The 20,446-nt window shown below is 42.1% G+C and overlaps 1 protein-coding gene across 1 annotated transcript in view; it reads left to right on the top strand.

Annotated features, from left to right (window-relative positions):
* fhit (fragile histidine triad diadenosine triphosphatase) overlaps nucleotides 1-20,446 on the top strand; it is a 128,570-nt gene that overhangs the window by 107,379 nt on the left and 745 nt on the right. Inside the window, 1 exon segment of the mRNA NM_001141592.2 lies at nucleotides 1,883-2,111. Within this exon segment, the coding sequence (NP_001135064.1) occupies nucleotides 1,899-2,027 (129 nt within the window). The 5' untranslated portion in view covers nucleotides 1,883-1,898 and the 3' untranslated portion in view covers nucleotides 2,028-2,111.

Below are 20,446 nucleotides of genomic sequence, written 5' to 3'. Positions count from 1 at the left end.
GTCCGGAACAAATGTGGTTTCTTTTGACAAAGTTCATAATTTATGTCCAAATAACACCAAGTAGTTAGCGTTCATTATGCTCCCACAAAACGTGGTGGGGGGGGTTGTAAAATCACGCCGAAAAGCTAAAAAAAACTAGTAAATAATCTATTTACGTTCGTTCAAACATGTCAAACTTTGTTTAGCATTAATCTTTTGGTCCATTTTTAACGTTAAACATCAGTAATATTTTCACACAACCTATCCTATGTCTTGATAAACAATTAATGACAAACTCACGCTTCTCAGATTTATGCGCAGGCGCAAAAAAATGAAATGACGACATGTCAACTTCCTTGCATTCTAATTTGCTCTCTGTTTATCATAGACGCTTCAAACAACTTTATAAAGATCGTTGACATCTAGTGGAAGCCGTAGGTGTTGCGAAATGAATCCTTTCTCACCATGGTATCTATAAAACAATGACACTAAATAGTACAGTCACAAAATTCACATTTTTTTAAAATCTATTTTTCACAGGTTTTTGCCTGCAATATGAGTTTTGTTATACTTACAGACACCATTCAAACTGTTTTAGAAAATTCAGAGTGTTTTCTATCCGAATGTGTTAATAATATGCATATCCTAGCTTCTGAGTTGGTGTAGGAGGCAGTTAAAAATGGGCACATATTTTTTACAAATTTCTCAATACTGCCCCCGAGCCCCAACAGGTTAAGGAGATGTTTATCTTTTAAATTGTGTAAAATAATTGATTGTTTGAGAAATTGAAATTATTAGATTTTTGATGTTTTGAATTTCCAGCCTTGTTAGCAATCCCGACTCGGGGTTCATTGCTAACCTGTAGCCCCAACAGGTTAAATGAAGGTTAAATAACAAAAATAAAAAAGTATTCATTTTTTTCTCTGAGTGTGGCGGATACATTGCATTTTGCAAAATAACATGATTATTTGTCTCTCTGAAAGTAAACCATCAAGTGATTAGATTGTAAACAAGTACATGTCTGTGAAACTCTTCATATCTAGCTCAAATACCTCGTACCCCTGCACATTGATCTGGTCCTGGTACTCCCTGCATATAGCTTCATTATTGTATGTTTTATTCCTCTTCAGTTACTATTTGTGTTTGTATTATAGTTTTTTAACTCTGCTTTGTTGGGAAGGGCAAGTGTTCATGGTAAAGTATATATTATTTTATGTTTTTCCCCCATGTCTAATTGAATGCTGGCCAATGCTGGCCAATGCTAATTGAAACCTGGATTCCTGTATAGATGAAGAACAATTATTCTAGTGTGGTACTTACAGAAACATAGACAGATAACTTTCAAATATTTTATGTTTGCAGTAATAGATTTTTCCAGCAGGGATATCTGTGACAGTCGATAGAGAGGGCTTGGTCATATGTGACGTCATCTTGGCAGTGCTCTTGATATCTGTGACACACTCCGATGAGAGGACTCATCATTTCACAAACCCAATTTCACCAAGCGAACTGCTGCAAATAGTGACAATCCTTTTTGTTTTAACTAGCTTTAAAATGAGCAATTGGCTCCAGTGAAGCGCATGGTTTAGTATCTCAGTATTGCTCATTACTATGTTTCTCACACTTGGGTATTCTTTCATTTCTGTTATGATTGAGACTTTTCGATACAAAGAGACCAGTTTGAAATTTGTAGATGATGACACACATTTCATGCTTGTTTGTCAGACTTCTCTACCTTGAAAGCTGTTTCATGAACGGTTGATTTTTTGGAAAGTGGTACTTTGTATTGTCCTTAGATACTTTCTGCAGTGTGATTTGCTGAACACCCAGTGAACCCTAACAGACAGCCCTGCAGCGGTCTTGCCTCAGTTCACCTTATTTGAACACTTCTTCCCTCTTTCAGGTCTGCAGTCATCACCATGTCTACATTCCGTTTTGGACAGCACGTCATCAAGGCCTCAGCAGTTTTTCTACAAACTGAGTTGTCCTTCGCCCTGGTCAACAGGAAGCCTGTGGTGCCTGGACGTATCCTTCAATTATCACTTTAACAGGACCTAACAGGGACGCTGCTTGTTAGCTGGGGCTGAAGAGAGGAAACGACTGAACCATCCTGAACCTTAGTCTGGACACAGGTAGGTCACAGCTCTCTCTCTCTCGCTGTCTCACCTCACTAGAACATTCTGTGCTCAATTTAGCAGTTCAACAGTTTGTCTCTTTAGTAAGGTGGGTGTGACCTCAACAATAGGCCAAGTAAACAGCTGTTTACCACAAAAACAGAAGGAATAAAAAAGAAAACAGTGTCCCGCAATATGTGGACAATGGGATTTTTTAGATGGTATAAAGTTTAGTTGTGTGTCACGACATAACTTTTAAACATATGTTTACCTCATAATGGATATAGGCAGAGTGGGATCAGAGGGTTCATGAATCTTTGTCAGCTCTTGCCTTGCATCCACTCTCCTCTCTCTTTGGGTGAAAAACGCAATATTTTTTTCTATTAATCATCGTTTTCAACCAGCAAATGCAAACCTTGCATTCATTTGCATGATTTCCATCGCTGATTTGCTTGAATAATGTGCTTATTCTCTTTTTGGTATAATAATCAGTCCTTGGCTTTGTGCTTGAGTTCCTCAAGTGCTGTTCTGCATTGCATAACTTCTCTGTGTTTAGATTAACTTTGGACTTGGGGAGATTTTTCACCGCATTATAGGGCATTGCTGTATAATCCTTAAGTCTAAAGAAAGGGAAAAATGTTCTCAGGTTCTCAGGCCATGAGGATACATTAGCATTATTTAATCATATACTTTTTTGTCCTACAGGGAACATTATAATAATGCCAGAAAGCAAATTCACTGAGTAGACACTGATTATCACTCCAGTGTTAAAGGGCACTTTTTGTTTCCTAAAGTGTGTGTCTGTATGTGTGCGTGTGTGTGTGTTTGGTGCCATACTACTGTCTTTATGCATGTGTATTTGAGTCGCTGTCTTTATGGCTATTGGTGAATCTACAGCCACAATGGGTCCGTGTTGTTGAATATGCATTGGCACATAGCTCTACTGTTAGATGTGTTTTGTAGGCTGTGTGAGGGCTTAGATCAAAGCGCTATTCTTTGCATTCATATCTGTACATGTTGTGGTGTGGAGAGGTAAATAGTACTTAGAGCACTTGGCTGAAATCTGAAACATTAAATTGTTGTCTGTCAGTCCCAGGGATATTATGGGATATCTTTCCAGGGAATGCTGGGATGTAGGGTCTGTTGTGCAAAAGGACAATCCCTGTGTGTTTACACGGTATGCATTAAAGTCTGTAGGAAAACCCAACGGACATATATAAACTCCTATCTCTTTCCTTTTTCTCTCCCTCTCGGTCTCTCCAGTGGCCCACCGTTGATTTTGTTAGTCACTCTCACTCAGATATCATATTAACATGGCATAAGTCATTGCAAAATGTGTAGAACTGCACGAAATGCTCACTTTCACTTACTTAGCAAGCAAATGCAGCTAGCTAGATTAGCCTACTCAAACACCCAATACAAACAGAGAGGTATGCTATGTTAGCTAGCTGGCTATGTCTATCCAACACTGGAACTCTTCCAAGTCAAGATAAGCTTTTGGTTTTATTAATTTATTGCCACTGGGGCCTACCGGTGTAACTGCTAAACTGCTTGCTGTACACTGTTCTTCATGATTGTAGCGGGTTTACTAATGCATTAGTTCTAGTAGCTACACTACATGACCAAAAGTATGTGGACACCTGCTCGTCGAACCTCTCATTCCCCCCTTTGCTGCTATAACAGCCTCCACTCTTCTGGGAAGGCTTTCCACTAGATGATGGAACATTGCTGCAGGGACGTGCTTCCATTCAGCCACAAGAGCATTAGTGACATCGGACACTGATGTTGGGCTATTAGGCCTGGCTTGCAGTCAGCTTTCCAATTCATCCCAAAGGTGTTCTATGGGGTTGAGGTCAGGGCTCGTTGCTGGCTTGTCAAGTTCTTCCAGACAGATCTCGACAAACCATTTCTGTATGGACCTCGCTTTGTGCATGGAGTCATTGTCATAATGAAACAGGAAAGGGCCTTCTCCAAACTGTTGCTGCAAAGTTGGAAGCACATAATTATCTAGAATGTAATTGTATGCTGTAGCGTTAAGATTTCCCTTCACTGAAACAAAGGGGCCTAGACCAAACCATGAAAAACAGCCTCAGACCATTATTCCTCCTCCACCAAACTTTACAGTTGGCACTGCTCCAGAGTCCAATGGCGGCGAGCTTTACACCACTCCAGTCGACGCTTGCCATTGCACATGATGATCTTAGGCTTGTATGCGGCTGCTTGGCCATAGAAACCCATTTTATGAAGCTCCCATTTTATGAAGCTCCCAGGCTGTTTAGAACTCGGTAGTGAGTGTTGCAACCGAGGACCAAAGATTTTTACATGCTTCGTGCTTCAGAACTCGACGGTCCCGTTCTGTGAGCTTTTGTGACCTACCACTTTGTTGCTGAGCCGTTGTTGCTCCTAGACATTTCCACTTCACAATAACAGCAGTTGACCGGGCAAGTTCTAGCAGGGTCGAAATTTGACAAACTGACTTGTTGGAAAAGTGGCATCCTATGACGGTGCCATGTTGAAAGTCACTGAGCTCTTCAGTAAGGCCATTCTACTGCCATTGTGTGTCGATGGAGATTGCATGTCTCTGTGCTCAATTGTATACACCTTTCAACAACGGGTGTGGCTGAAATACCCGAATCCACTAATCTGAAGGGGTGTCCAGTAGGGATGCAACGGTACAGTGGGCCCACGGTTCGGTATGTATCACGGTTTGTGGGCCACGGTACGGTTTCACTATCTTCATATTTAACAAAAGTGTGCGCTTGTATGACTCTCATACAGGGGATGAGTTTGCAACACGTAGCTCTTCATCTCCCAGATCAGTACATAGTGAAGTAGTGAGGTAGCTTTGAGTTGCTCTGGAGGTCCAACTATCAGTGGAGAGAGCTAGATAGGTTGTCTGTGTCAATTAGTTTTCAATTTCTCTCCGTGATGTTTCATAGAGTTTGGGAATTACTTTGCTGCTGAAATGTGTGCGGGAGGGGACATTGTAACACTGTTAAATAATTTTCATCAGGTGACGAAATCCTGAGTCAGTATCCACCGAATAGGGCTGCAAATCTTTGGCTATGAATACTCCCACTGTTTCGTTATTTCTTTATGTTTTTCTGAATTTGTCGCAAATTGTTGTTGGAAGGCAGCAGCGAAAGATTGTTGTGTTTTCACTAACGAGTGGACTCTCCTTGCTCCAGCTCCACCTGCATGGGATACGGCCGGGTGATGGCGACGTAAATGACAAATCATATTAGAAGTGTTTCCACTCGAGTAGCCGACAGTGGCAAAACAATGCTTGCAGACTGTACTTTGTTTGTTTACGGTCTTCTTACCCTCGTCATCGTATTGAACGCTGAATCCAAAATGTTCCCACACAGCGGATTTGAAAAACGAGGGTGCCTCTTCAAATTTGCTTCTCTCTGTCTCGCTAGCACTCGCAATTGTCACGTTGGAGCTGGGAGAATATTTGTTTTTAGTTTCCCATCTCTTCATGGGTCCCCTTTAGGGAGGTTTCCTACTGAGATGTCATTGCAAATCGTCCATTGGTTGTTTAAGGGGGAGGGGGTTGTGGTCACTGCGGTTGCCACATTTTGAGACATTGCTGTGGAGTAAAGTTTGTCAGCCCTCAGGACACCCCTAACGGCCTTGTGCCCCAAGCAGTTGCCTGCCAAGCCTGTTCACAAACTGCGCATCTGGTCCTGTGGATCTGAATGTACAAGGTGCGTGTAGTCTGCAGCGCAATAAGCAACTTTCGGAAATTATAGGAAAATGACAGGCATATCGTAATTTCGCGGTTCACGTGTGCGTATTGAACCGTAGGGCGCGTACCAAACCATTCGACAACATGCTGTGTACCGTTGCATCCCTAGTGTCCACATGCTTTTGTATATATAGTGTATGTTGACTATGACGTTAATATGGTGACAACGATGTAGGCTGTGTGTAGCGGTTATGGTTTGAAGGTTCGGCTTGGAAAGGTTTTTTCATCACAGATAGCTGTTGTATTGTGAACTGAAGTCCACAAGTGAAAGGAAAAGGTGAGAGGAGGAGAGAGCGTAGATGCGAGAAGGAATTATGTATACAATGAGCAAAGTGATCATGCTGTTTATGTGGCTGCTAGTTCTGTGTTTGCATGTGATCAGGGGTGCATTCATTCTGCCGATTCTATTGGAGTCTTATATCTCCCTCATTAACTTTAAGCATCAGCTGTCAGAGCAGCTTACCGATCATTGCATCTGTACACAGCCTATTTGTAAATAGCCCACTCAACTACCTCATCCCCATATTGTTTTTAGTTTTTTTGCTCTTTTGGACCCCAGTATCTCTACTTGCACATTCATCTTCTGCACATCTATCACTCCATTGTTTCATTGCTAAATTGTAATTATTTCACCACTATGGCCTATTTATTGCCTTACCTCCCTAATCTTACTACATTTGCACACACTGTACAGTGGGGGAAAAAAGTATTTGATCACCTGCTGATTTTGTACGTTTGCCCACTTACAAAGAAATGATCAGTCTATAATTTTAATGGTAGATTTATTTGAATAGTGAGAGACAGAATAACAAAAAAATCCAGAAAAACGCATGTCAAAAATGTTATATAATGATTTGCATTTTAATGAGGGAAATAAGTATTTGAACCCTCTGCAAAACATGACTTAGTAGTTGGTGGCAAAACCCTTGTTGGCAATCAGAGGTCAGACGTTTCTTGTAGTTGGCCACCAGGTTTGCACACATCTCAGGAGGGATTTTGTCCCACTCCTCTTTACAGATCTTCTCCAAGTCATTAAGGTTTCGAGGCTGACGTTTGGCAACTCGAACCTTCAGCTCCCTCCACAGATTTTCTATGGGATTAAGGTCTGGAGACTGGCTAGGCCACTCCAGGACCTTAATTTGCTTCTTCTTGAGCAACTCCTTTGTTGCCTTGGCCGTGTGTTTTGGGTCATTGTCATGCTGGAATACCCATCCACGACCCATTTTCAATGCCCTGGCTGAGGGAAGGAGGTTCTCACCCAAGATTTGACGGTACATGGCCCCGTCCATCGTCCCTTTGATGCGGTGAAGTTGTCCTGTCCCCTTAGCAGAAAAACACCCCCAAAGCATAATGTTTCCACCTCCATGTTTGACGGTGGAGATGGTGTTCTTGGGGTCATAGGCAGCATTCCTCCTCCTCCAAACACGGCGAGTTGAGTTGATGTCAAAGAGCTCCATTTTGGTCTCATCTGACCACAACACTTTCACCAGTTGTCCTCTGAGTCATTCAGATGTTCATTGGCAAACTTCAGACAGGCATGTATATGTATTCTTGAGCAGGGGGACCTTGCGGGTGCTGCAGGATTTCAGTCCTTCACGGCGTAGTGTGTTACCAATTGTTGTCTTGGTGACTATGGTCCCAGCTGCCTTGAGATCATTGACAAGATCCTCCCGTGTAGTTCTGGGCTGATTCCTCACCGTTCTTATGATCATTGCAACTCCATGAGGTGAGATCTTGCATGGAGCCCCAGGCCGAGGGATATTGACAGTTCTTTTGTGTTTCTTCCATTTGCGAATAATCACACCAAAATGTTGTCACCTTTTCACCAAGCTGCTTGGCGATGGTCTTATAGCCCATTCCAGCCTTGTGCAGGTCTACAATCTTGTCCCTGACATCCTTGGAGAGCTCTTTGGTCTTGGCCATGGTGGAGAGTTTGGAATCTGATTGATTGCTTCTGTGGACAGGTGTCTCTGTTACAGGTAACAAGCTGCGGTTAGGAGCACTCCCTTTAAGAGTGTGCTCCTAATCTCAGCTCGTTACCTGTATAAAAGACACCTGGGAGCCAGAAATCTTTCTGATTGAGAGGGGGTCAAATACTTATTTCCCTCATTAAAATGCAAATCAATTTATAACATTTTTGACATGCGGTTGTCTGGATATTTTTGTTGTTATTCTGTCTCTCACTGTTCAAATAAACCTACCATTAAAATTAGACTGATCCTTTCTTTGTCAGTGGGCAAACGTACAAAATCAGCAGGGGATCAAATACTTTTTCCCCCCACTGTATATAGATTTTTCTATTGTGTTATTGACTGTACGTTTGTTTATCCCATGTGTAACTGTGTTGTTTGTGTCACACTGCTTTGCTTTATCTTGGCCAGTTCTCAGTTGTAAATGAGAACTTGTTCTCAACTGGCCTACCTGGTGAAGTAAAGTGAAATAAAAAAAATATTGAAAAACGTTTCTTAAATGGAAGCAAATGGACCGAAACAGGGATAAACATACCTGAATTTGTTCAATTGAAACTCTCGTTTGCAACTGTTGGATGTTTACAACCTAGATCAGCTAGTGGCTAGATGCAGGCAAGAGTGTGCAAGACGGTATTGAATGTGTCACTGTCTGTCACCTTGATTACTCAAATATCTCTCGACCTGTGCACCTTCGTTGTAAACTTTCTTTCGTAGGCTAGGTTGTAGCAACCTGATGATGGGTACAGGGAAAATGTTAGTATCATGTAATAGTCTAAACCTATTGATGTTACATTGAGTTGGGTGAATGGAATATGAATGACAGTCATCCAATATTCTGTAATAGAAATAAGGCCATTCCCGCCCCCAACATTTTTTTGGGGTCCTCCCTCATCTTAAACGGCACCGACTGCCACTGGTACATGCTCACATGCATTCACCAGGGATTCCATTAGCTGGTAATTGGCTAACGTTGGAAAAAAATATGAAAAAGCGAAAAGCCGACAAATAAAGTTGTTGCAGGCCAAATTGACCAGGAGAAAAAACAATCCCATTGCAAAATAATGCTTTTTATTCAGCGATGGAAATGCCAGTCGATCTAAACACCCTTGACGGTCATGCTTATCGGTCTATAAATTAATTTGCATTACTTAGTGGAACTAAATCAAATCAAATGTTATTGGTCACATACACGTGTTTAGCAGGTGTTATTGTCGGTGTAGCGAAATGCTTGTGTTTCTAGCTCCAACAGTGTAGTAATATCTAACAATTTCACAACAATGCACACAAATCTAAAGTAAAGGATTGGATAGCATACAGTACATAGCCTGTTTTGAGCAGAATATCACCTCAGCTCATTGCTGCTGGAGTGAAACATGCTTTTATATAAGTACAGTTATTGTTCAACAATTGTAAATGCAATTGCGAGTTAAAAACAGTTTTAATGGTCACAATTAAAAAGAGCTACTATTTTTATTACTCAACTGGTAATTGAAGCGCGCCTCTCATTCGCTATTAAAATGCATAGGCAACAGTAGGCAGGCTATCAGCGCATCAACGATCATTTTGCAATGTGAGCTGGAGGCAGTATGCATTTTGAAAACGGATACTTCATTGTTTGAAACCTGAACATTTTACTTCATATTATAAGGTATGTTTTACCTTGCTTCAAAGTAACTATTTATATTTCTAAATACTTCTTAATATGTCATTGTAACCAGCATTTATCTCCTGTTCGGTTGGTTTTATATGAACTTTTTTGGGTTGTCCAGAAGCCAAATGTAAGGACCGACGCTGGAGTAGAGAAGCAGGGATGGGGAGTCAACATTTAATTGGAACAGACATGGAACAGGACAAGAACAGCGTCAGAACCGGTAATACACAGACGTAAGACAATCATTGCAGCAGCGGGGAACAGAGCTGGGGAACTGACAAATATAGGAGAGGTAATAAACAGGTGATTGAGTCTAGGTGAGTCCAATAATTGACTAATGCGCATGACGAGGGAAGGCAGGTGTGCGTAATGATGGTGGCAGGAGTGTGTAATGCAGGGCAGCCTGGCGCCCTCGAGCGCCAGGGGGGAAGAGCAGGAGCAGGCGTGACAGTACCCCCCCTTCTAGGGATGCCACCCAGCGTCCCACCTGGGCGAGCCTGACAGGCCGGCCGAGGTACGGGCGCTGGACAAGCCGGCTGGGTGTAAAATCCCGAATACCTGGCAGAAGCGTGGTAGCCTGGTGAGCCAGCTGTGGCATAGGAGCCTGACGATCCGGCTGAGGCATGAAAGCCTGTCGATCCCACTGAGGTGTAGGAGCCCAATGAGGCGTAGCCTGGCGTGGGACGGGCGCCTTCTGAGACAACCAGGGAAAGGAAACCTGTCGAGCTAGCTATGGCATGGAAGCCCGACGTTCCAGCTAAGGCATCCCCGGTTCCATAGGCGGCAGCCCCCGGACCCGATGTCACCACCAACCGAAACGCCAGCATTCCCCGATGCTTCATTTGATGGCTGCTGCATTCTGTAAGGACTGAAGCTGGAGTAGAGAAGCAGGTACGGGGAGTCAACATTTAATTGGAACAGACATGTAACAGGACAAGAACAGTATCAGAACCGGGTAATACACAGATGTAAGACAGTCAATTTTTATTAAATTTTTTTATTTCACCTTTATTTAACCAGGTAGGCTAGTTGAGAACAAGTTCTCATTTGCAACTGCGACCTGGCCAAGATAAAGCATAGCAATTCAACACATACAACAACACAGAGTTACACATGGAATAAACAAAACATACAGTCAATAATACAGTAAAAAAAATAAGTCTATATACAGTGAGCGCAAATGAGGTAAGATAAGGGAGTTAAGGCAATAAATAGGCCATTGTGGTGAAGTAATTACAATATAGCAATTAAACACTGGAATGGTAGATGTGCAGAAGATGAATGTGCAAGTAGAGATACTGGGGTGCAAAGGAGCAAGATAAATAATTACAGTACGGGGATGAGGTAGATAGATGGGCTGTTTACAGATGGGCAATGTACAGGTGCAGTGAGCTGCAGCAGCGGGGAACAGAGCTGGGGAACTGACAAATATAGGGGAAATAATAAACAGGTGATTGACTCCAGGTTAGTCCAATAATTCGCTGATGCGCGTGACGAGGGAAGGCAGGTGTGCGTAATGATGGTGGCAGGAGTGTGTAATGCAGGGCAGCCTGGTGCCCTCGAGCGCCAAGGGGGAAGAGCAGGAGCAGGCATGACACCAACGGCACCATCCTAGTCATATTAGCAAACCATCCTAGTTGTTGCATCTTTAGTGTCCCCTTCTTTTTACATTTCTAACAGAGATTTTCATCTCTGTCACATATGGAACCACACGCATCAGGTGTGCTGTACAGAATTGTGTTTTCTGCAAATTGCATTTTGGCAAATGTTTGAAAACAACGTTTTATTGGCTGCTTCATTACAGGAGTTGCATGTTCTGTTAAGATGAATTACCATCATCTAAATTTGATTGCTGCCATTCTGAGCAACATTTTTCTTTTCTTTTTTCTTTTTTCACCTTTATTTAACCATGTAAGCTAGTTGAGAACAAGTTCTCATTTACAACTGCGACCTGGCCAAGACAAAGCAAAGCAGTGCGACACAAACAACAACACAGAGTTACACATGGAATAAACAAGCGTGCAGTCAATAACATAATAGAAAAAAAAGTAAGTCTATATACAGTGTGTGCAAATGGCGTGAGGTGGTAAGGCAATAAATAGGCCATAGTAGCGAAGTATTTACAATTTAGCAAATTAACACTGGAGTGACAGATGATCAGATGGTGATGTGCAAGTAGAAATACTGGTGTGCAAAAGAGCAGAAAAGTAAATAAAAACAATATGGGGATGAGGTAGGTAGATTGGGTGGGCTATTTACAGATGGGCTATGTACAGCTGCAGCGATCGGTTAGCTGCTCAGGTAGCTGACGTTTAAAGTTAGTGAGGGAAATATAAAAGTCTCCAGCTTCAGCGATTTTTGCAATTCGTTCCAGTCATTGGCAGCAGAGAACTGGAAGGAAAGGCGGCCAAAGGAGGTGTTGGCTTTGGCGATGACCAGTGAGATACCTGCTGGAGCGCGTGCTACAGGTGGGTGTTGTTGTCGTGACCAGTGAGCTGAGATAAGGCGGATCTTTACCTAGCAGAGACTTATAGATGACCTGGAGCCAGTGGGTCTGGCGATGGATATGTAGTGAGGGCCAGCCGACTAGAGCATACAGATCGCAGTATAAGGGGCTTTGGTGACAAAACGGATGGCACTGTGATAGACTGCATCCAGTTTGCTGAGTAGAGTATTGGAAGCTATTTTGTAAATGACATCGCCGAAGTCGAGGATCGGTGGGATAGTCAGTTTTACGAGGGTATGTTTGGCGGCGTGAGTGAAGGAGGCTTTGTTGCGAAATAGGAAGCTGATTCTAGATTTAATTTTGGATTGGAGATGTTTAATATGAGTCTGGAAGGAGAGTTTACAGTCTAGCCAGACACCTAGGTATTTGTAGTTGTCCACATATTCTAAGTCAGAACCGTCCAGAGTAGTGATGCTAGTCGGGCGGACGGGTGCGGGCAGCGATCGGTTGAAGAGCATGCATTTGGTTTTACTAGCGTTTAAGAGCAGTTGGAGGCCATGGAAGGAGTGTTTTATGGCATTGAATATCGTTTGGAGGTTAGTTAACAGTGTCCAAAGAAGGGCCAGATGTATACAGAATGGTGTCGTCTGCGTAGAGGTGGATCAAGGAATCACCAGCAGCAAGAGCGACATCGTTGATATATACAGAGAGAAGAGTCGGCCTGAGAATTGAACCCTGTGGTACCCCCATAGAGACTGCCAGAGGTCCAGACAACAGGCCCTCCGATTTTACACACTGAACTCTGTCTGAGAAATAGTTGGTGAACCAGGCGAGGCAGTCATTTGAGAAGTCAAGGCTATTGAGTCTGTCGATAGGAATATGGTGATTGACAGAGTCAAGCCTTGGTCAGGTCGATGAAGCCAGCTGCACAGTACTGTCTTTTATCGATGGCGGTTATGATATCGTTTAGTACTTTGAGCGTGGCTGAGGTGCATCCGTGACCAGCTCGAAAACTGGATTGCACAGCGGAGAAGGTACGGTGGGATTCGAAATGGTCAGTGATCTGTTTATTAACTTGGCTTTCGAAGACTTTAGAAAGTCAGAGCAGGATGGATATAGGTCTATAACAGTTTGGGTCTAGAGTGTCACCCCCTTTGAAGAGGGGGATGACCGTGGCAGCTTTCCAATCTTTGGGAATCTCGGACGATATGAAAGAGAGGTTGAACCATAGATACGAGAGGTTGAACCATGGGTGGCTGCCTAATGCATTACGCACCCAATGCATATACAGTACCAGTCAAAAGTTTGGACACACTTACACATTCCAGGGTTTTTCATTATTTTTACTATTTTCTACATTGTAGAATAATATTGAAGGGAATTCCAAGAGTTTTCAAAGCTGTCATCAAGGCAAAGTGTGGCTACTTTGAAGAATCTCAAATATAAAATATATTTGAACACTTTTTTGGTTTCTACATGATTCCACATGTGTTATTTCATAGTTTTGATGTCTTTGCTATTATTCTACAATGTAGAAAATAGCACAAAAAAAATTTGACTGGTACTGTAGGTCCTGGAAATTTCTCGAATGGCTGGTAAATTAAAATCTTCCAGGTCACGTTATCTGGCGCCAACTTTTCCTAATGGAAACCCTGGCAACACACACTCAAAAACACACATGGACACGAACACACACAAACACCATGAGAGATGACGTGCTGCGTTGCATATGTCACTTGACATACAGGTGACACTGTTACTCTGGAAAGAACATCTTGGCTTTTTCAATAATGTTGGGTAATGAGAAAGCAGGTGTCACTTCCAGTCGATGAGATGGACAGTTTGGTGAGATATTTGAGGGAGAAAATGTGTTTTATGTTGCCGTCAGGCCTGCAGTGTTTCCCTACCTAGCGTGGTTATTGATGGAGCTTCCCGGCAATGGTTTTTCTGGGTAAATTAACAAGGCTGTCCAAGAGTCTGAACTATATGTTCCGTAAAGTGCCTTACCTTTTACAGAACATGATCCAGTTATTGGGTAATATATTATTTGATTTTGCTTAATTAGCTCTGGTAAACAACACTGAACTGCAGTGGCATAGTTGAAGGAGAACAGGGCTCCTAGACCCAAGACCAGCTATGAGAAGTTTACTCAAGAAAATGAGGCAAATGACCTATTAGCGTTGCATGTGCCATCCAGGCCTGGGTAATATGTGCTAAGTTAAATTATCAATGTGCCTCTAATGACCATGTTTCAACAAGGCAGAGCTATGTACATTGAAATTGCGCTCATGAAGATTCTAATTGATTATGTTTTCTATTAGAATTACAGTATACTGTTTGTAGAATGTATGCTTGGCATATAGTAAATCACTTTTGCATTGCACTGCATATAGCATAGTAGTACAGCAGTCATTAATGATATAAACTTCCTGAGTTTACACTGTACAGTAAATTAAATAATTTTTAAAGCGGAGATGTTTACAAATTGGTAGAATATGACCCCCAATTTATCATGGTATCCTTTTTGATGTTTACTGTTTATAGCAACATTACTCTAATTGGAGTATTACTACCTTTAACACATCATTACCCTTTTAATCAGTGCCAGTGATCTACCTTTTTTTGATCTAGTGAACCCGGACCAAACTTACAAAGAATAAGTCTCAGTAAGTCTTGGTGTAAATGAACATCAAAGACAAATTGTGTATGTCTGCCTTCTACTATATGCCACTGATTGGACAGCCTAATCATGTTGTCCGTTGGTGTCATGTTACTTTGCTCAGGCAGAACATGGCTGAAGGTCAAGCTTAAAATTCTGCATAATATCTTGTCATATCAGCGTTAAACATGCCCACTGCCAAGCCCTTTAGGGCCCCTGCTACAGCTCAAATCCCCCCGTCACAGGCATGCAAATCTTTCTGACAACACAAATCACACCCTTTGATTAAACATCTTTTTGGATAAATTCGTCATTAGTGAGATACTCAGAATAGTTGATTACATAGATCTAGTAATCCTATTGAAATGCATAATTAGCAACATTTTCCCCCCTCACCCGAGGTAGCAAATGGAGGGAAAGAAAGAGCTGTGATTAGCACGGCACAATGATCTCTCATTATCGTTCAATCTAGCAACACACATTAACAGACACACAGGCCGGGATTACCACTGTATTATGGCTTAGTTCTGGAAATAGCCCCTAGGTAACTGTTTGAGAGCTGTGTTGTCATTGAGGTAAATGTCAGTGGTTGACAGATATGTTCTTCACATTGCATTCTCAAGGAGATCAAACAAATGTGACAGACATCGGAGGTCGCACCAAGAAGGTCAATGATTTCTCAGACCTTTTTATGTGAATCCCCTTGAATATTGCTTTGTCTTTTCTATTGCCAGCCTCTCCAGAATCACTCAGATCAGAGTTTCTGCTGTGACAGTCACAGACCACTGTGGTGGAGAGAATACACTAGTCACGCTTGAAGACAACAGAACCACACACCATATGGACCACACACACCATATACTGTCTACAGTAAATCTTCACTTAGAGGGAAGACTGAAGGGATGGTGATGTTCTCCCCTGTCCGTTTTCTAGGCATATTTTTTTATTGTAGGCTAAATAGAGACAAAGGTTTATAAACTCAGCAAAAGAAGAAACGTCCTCTCACTGTCAACTGTTGTTTCAGCAAACTTAACATGTGTAAATATTTGTATGAAAATAACAAGATTCAATAACTGAGACATAAACTAAACAAGTTCCACAGACATGTGACTAACATAAATTGAATAATGTGTCAAAAGTAACAGTAAAAAAAAGTAACAGTAACAGTAAAAATCTAAAGTAACAGTCAGTATCTGGTGTGGCCACCAGCTGCATTAAGTACTGCAGTGCATCTCCTCGTCATGGACTGCACCAGATTTGCCAGTTCTTACTGTGAGATGTTACCCCACTCTCCCACCAAGGCACCTGCAAGTTCCCCAGACATTTCTGGGGGGAATGGCCCTAGCCCTCACCCTCCGATCCAGCAGGTCCCAGACGTGCTCAATGGGATTGAGATCCGTGCTCTTTGTTGGCCATGGCAGAACACTGACATTCCTGTCTTGCAGGAAATCACGTATAGAACGAGCAGTATGGCTGGTGGCATTGTCATGCTGGAGCATCATGTCAGGATGAGCCTGCAGGAAGGGTACCATATGAGGGAGGAGGATGTCTTCCCTGTAACGCACAGCATTGAGATTGCCTGAAATGACAACAAGCTCAGTCCGATGATGCTGTGACACACCACCCCAGACCATGATGGACCCTCCTCCTCCAAATCGATCCCGCTCCAGAGTACAGGCTTTGGTGTAACGCCCATTCCTTCGACGATAAACGCAAATCCGACCATCACCCCTGGTGAGACAAAACCGCGACTCATCAGTGAAGAGCACCTTTTGCCAGTCATGTCTGGTCCAGCGATGGTGGGTTTGTGCCCGTAGGCGACATTGTTGCCGGTGATGTCTGGTGAGGACCTGCCTTACAACAGGCCTACAAGCCCTCAGTCCAGCCTCTCTCAGCCTATTGGGACAGTCTGAGCACTGATGGATGGATTGTGCGTTCCTGGTGTAACTCGGGCAGTTGTTGTTGCCATCCTGTACCTGTCCCGCAGGTTTGATGTTCGGATGTATCAATCCTGTGCAGGTGTTGCTACACGTGGTCTGCCACTGCGAGGATGATCAGCTGTTCGTCCTGTCCCCCTGTAGCGATGTCTGAGGCGTCTCACAGTACGGACATTGCAATTTATTGCCCTGGCCACATCTGCAGTCCTCCTGCCTCCTTGCAGCATGCCCAAGGCACGTTCATGCAGATGAGCAGGAACCCTGGGCATCTTTCTTTCTGTGTTATTCAGAGTCAGTAGGAAGGCCTCTTTAGTGTCCTAAGTTTTCATAATTGTGACCTTAATTGCCTACCGTCTGTAAGCTGTTAGTGTCTTAACGACCGTTCCACAGGTGCATGTTCATTAATTGTTTATGGTTCATTGAACAAGCATGGGAAACAGTGTTTAAACCCTTTACAATGAAGATCTGTGAAATTATTTGGATTTTTACAAATTATGTTTGAATGACAGTGTCCTGAAAAAGGGACGTTTTTTGTTGTTGCTGAGTTTAGGTCTTTGCAATCAGCACCATTTTCTCAGATTGTAGCATGTACATTGACATTGGCGTCATGCCAATAGGGGGCACAAGGGCACATGTCCCCTCAGATATATCCAGTTCATTTTTTATTTTTCAGATGTTAAATTAATTTCGAAACATTTTTAAGCCCACTTTTTTACATAATTGTTTCTAATAAAATCTGTCAGCTGTATTTTGTGGAAGGGGACACACTGACTGGACCAGGCAAAGAGTTCCTCCCTATTCTCCCTAGTAAGTGGTTCCTTACAAGGTGCACAGAGAAAATATACACTAGATACTGTAATGCAGTATAGTCAGTGGAGGAGGAGAGAGTGTAGAGTGACACACAGCATTTCATTTGATTTTAGCTGCCGGTGATGGGCAGGACTCGCTGGAGGTATGTTTGTTTATAAATTAATTTGATCAAGCTATGTAGCCTATTGATTCATTGTTCATGAATTTTTAAAAATCAATGTTCTCTCTATAATACTAGCCACCTATCAATTTCTTTAGTTAACCAGCTAGATAGGTTCCCAATCTCCCAACATCATAACTAGCTACCAAGCCATTTCAGGCCATCAATAAAGTTAGAGTAGCTTGTCTATCTATCTTAGCTGGCATGCCTGCTGGCAAGGTTGCTAGAGTTTAGAAAAGCAAGCAATTACAAGATGTACTGAAATAAAACGTACATTCTGTCATGTGCGTCGTAAGGGACAGACCAAGGCGCAGCGGGTGTAGTGCTCATCTTCTTTCTTTATTTCGAGAGAACACTCAAACAAAATAAACAAACGACGAAACAGTTCCGTAAGGCTCACGGCTATACAGAAAACAACCACACACAAACCCAAAGGAAAAAAGGGCTGCCTAAGTATGGCTTCCAATCAGAGACAACGAAAGACACCTGCCTCTGATTGGAAACCATACTCGGCCACACATAGAAAACGAACATAGAAAATGAAAACTAGAACAAATCCCCTCTAAATAAACCAACCCCAAAACAACAACCCCCTGCCATGCCCTGACCATACTACAATGACAAATGACCCCTTTACTGGTCAGAACGTGACACATTCCTTTCAATCTTTTAGCTGGATTTTAGCAGAGATGCAGAGAAGCATAGTTTCTTAAACAATTTAACCACCAGTCAGAAAGATACATAATCTGGCACTTTACGATAATATCATGATATACCTACAGTATGTGTGTATTAATTATGGTGCCATGATATGTTGATTGATGATTGATGTATTGATGATGTGGATCTGCTACGGGGGACCAGTACGGAAGGGGGGAAAAAAATGTATGAAAATGTATGCATTCACTACTGTAAGTCGCTCTGGATAAGAGCGTCTGCTAAATGACTAAAATGTAAATGTATGTGTGCTTTGATCCAATGTACTGTGTTTTAATATGGATATAATATCCTAGACATTTTAGTGTAGGATATTGAGATGTGTGATTTACAACAGTCAGAATGACCCCCTCTGGAATGTGTAGAATAGAATAATTCATAATGATTACGCAGTAAAAAGCTTGCAGGAAAAAGCTAAAAAATTCGAAATTCTCCAACTTCCAGGTGCCCAGGCCCACTCTTGACCACCCCTCCTCCATCCTCACATACGTCATGCTCGCTCTAATAATCAATGACACCCCTGTACATTGATATAGCTCCTTCTCAATTAGTGAGCTCTTAATGTCTGAAATGATCTCTTCCAATTTCAGACAGCCTTTCTACACAGCCCTGTCTTTGATGTGATCACATTAAATGTCACAACGATGGAAGAATGCTTTGAGCCAATGCCACCCCTAAGCTTTGGCATGCTAGCCTATATATCCAAAAGGTTGAGTAGGCCTACAGGGTAATGTACACTGAGTATACCAAACATTATGAACACCTTACTAATATTGAGTTTCACCCCCCCCACCTTTTGCCCTCAGAACAGCCTCAATACATCGGGTATGGACTCTACAAGGTGTCGAAGGCATTCCACAGGGATGCTGACCCATGTTGACTCCAATGTGTCCCATAGTTGTGTCAAGTTGGCTGGACGTCCTTTGGGTGGTGGACTGTTGTTGATACACACAAGAAACTGTTGAGTGTGAAAAACCCAGCAGCGTTGCATTTATTGACACAAACCGGTGCACGTGGCACTTAATACCATAACCCTTTCAAAGGCACTTAAAACTTTTGTCTTGTCCATTCACTCTCTGAATGGCACACATAAACAATCCATGTCTCAATTGTCTCAAGGCTTAAAGATCCTTCTTTAAGCTGTCTCCTCCCCTTCATCTACACTGATTGAAGAGGATTTAACAAGTGACATCAATAAGGGATAATATGTATACTCATTGATCACCGGCATTGTGGAACTGGAACCCATTACCTGTGTTTTCTAAAAAAAAAATCAGGATGAGCGCTTATTCTGTTCACAAAATACTGTGATGTGATTTGCCTGTCTGAACAATTATGTTATCCAACTGAGAGTTAGCGTCACATATTTTTGGAGGTTAAAATAATTCTCATAAAATAGGTTTGGCTTTGGGGAGCAAAATCAATGCTATCTTATTGTTAGCTTGCAGTTTTGACTTGACAATTTGCCATATTTCTACAATTTGTCTCGCCTTTATATTCTGTATAATTCCATTATTGAGCCAATAAAAGGAGGATTGATTCTAGCCTATTTCGATTTTTGATTTGATTTGTAAGGACAGAGAACATTTCACTGTGTTATCAGGAATAGAAGAGAAGCACTGATGCTTTAAGAAATGTGTTCAGAATCTGGAATCTGTAGATGTGTTGTTTCAGGACGTAAAATACGTTCTGATTCTGGAATATAGATACTAACTCAAAAGACATCCTTCTTTCCCAAGTTTGTGTTGCTGACGAGTTAAGTTTCTCCGTCATAGCCAGAAATAAAATATGCATCAGCAACAAGAGACATTGATTTATTAAAGTCTTGTTGGGGTTTTTAACCCTCTACAAACTTTTCCATTACCCAGGACAAAAGTGAAAGAGTTGAAGCAACTTCTTCATTGAGTGTTAGGCCTACATTTTCCTCTTCTGTTTTTAAGACGAGGTAGACTTTTGCATTATCGCATAGAATATTTGGCCTTTCAATTTGAATGTAAGCTCAGTCAAGAAGATGTACAGTGACTATAAAATGATTTATTATGGATAGTGGATCTGCTATAGTTCCTATCACTGTATGCATTTGTCACCAAGGTTCCATGGTTTATCTTCTATGTTTTATGTGATGCACTGTGCTGTATCTGGTTCTACCCTCCTCTTGGAAAGGGTTGTATGTAGCTTCTTTACTGTGATGGCATTTGACAACTCTCCTAACCCATTCCTCGACTGTCTGTTAGAATCCTCCTTTAAAACAT

This window comes from Salmo salar, chromosome ssa12 (assembly GCF_905237065.1).
Source record: "Salmo salar chromosome ssa12, Ssal_v3.1, whole genome shotgun sequence".
Classification (NCBI taxonomy): Eukaryota; Metazoa; Chordata; class Actinopteri; order Salmoniformes; family Salmonidae; genus Salmo; species Salmo salar.
Note: the sequence above shows the minus strand (reverse complement) of the source record. Positions and strands in the feature narration are given on the sequence as shown.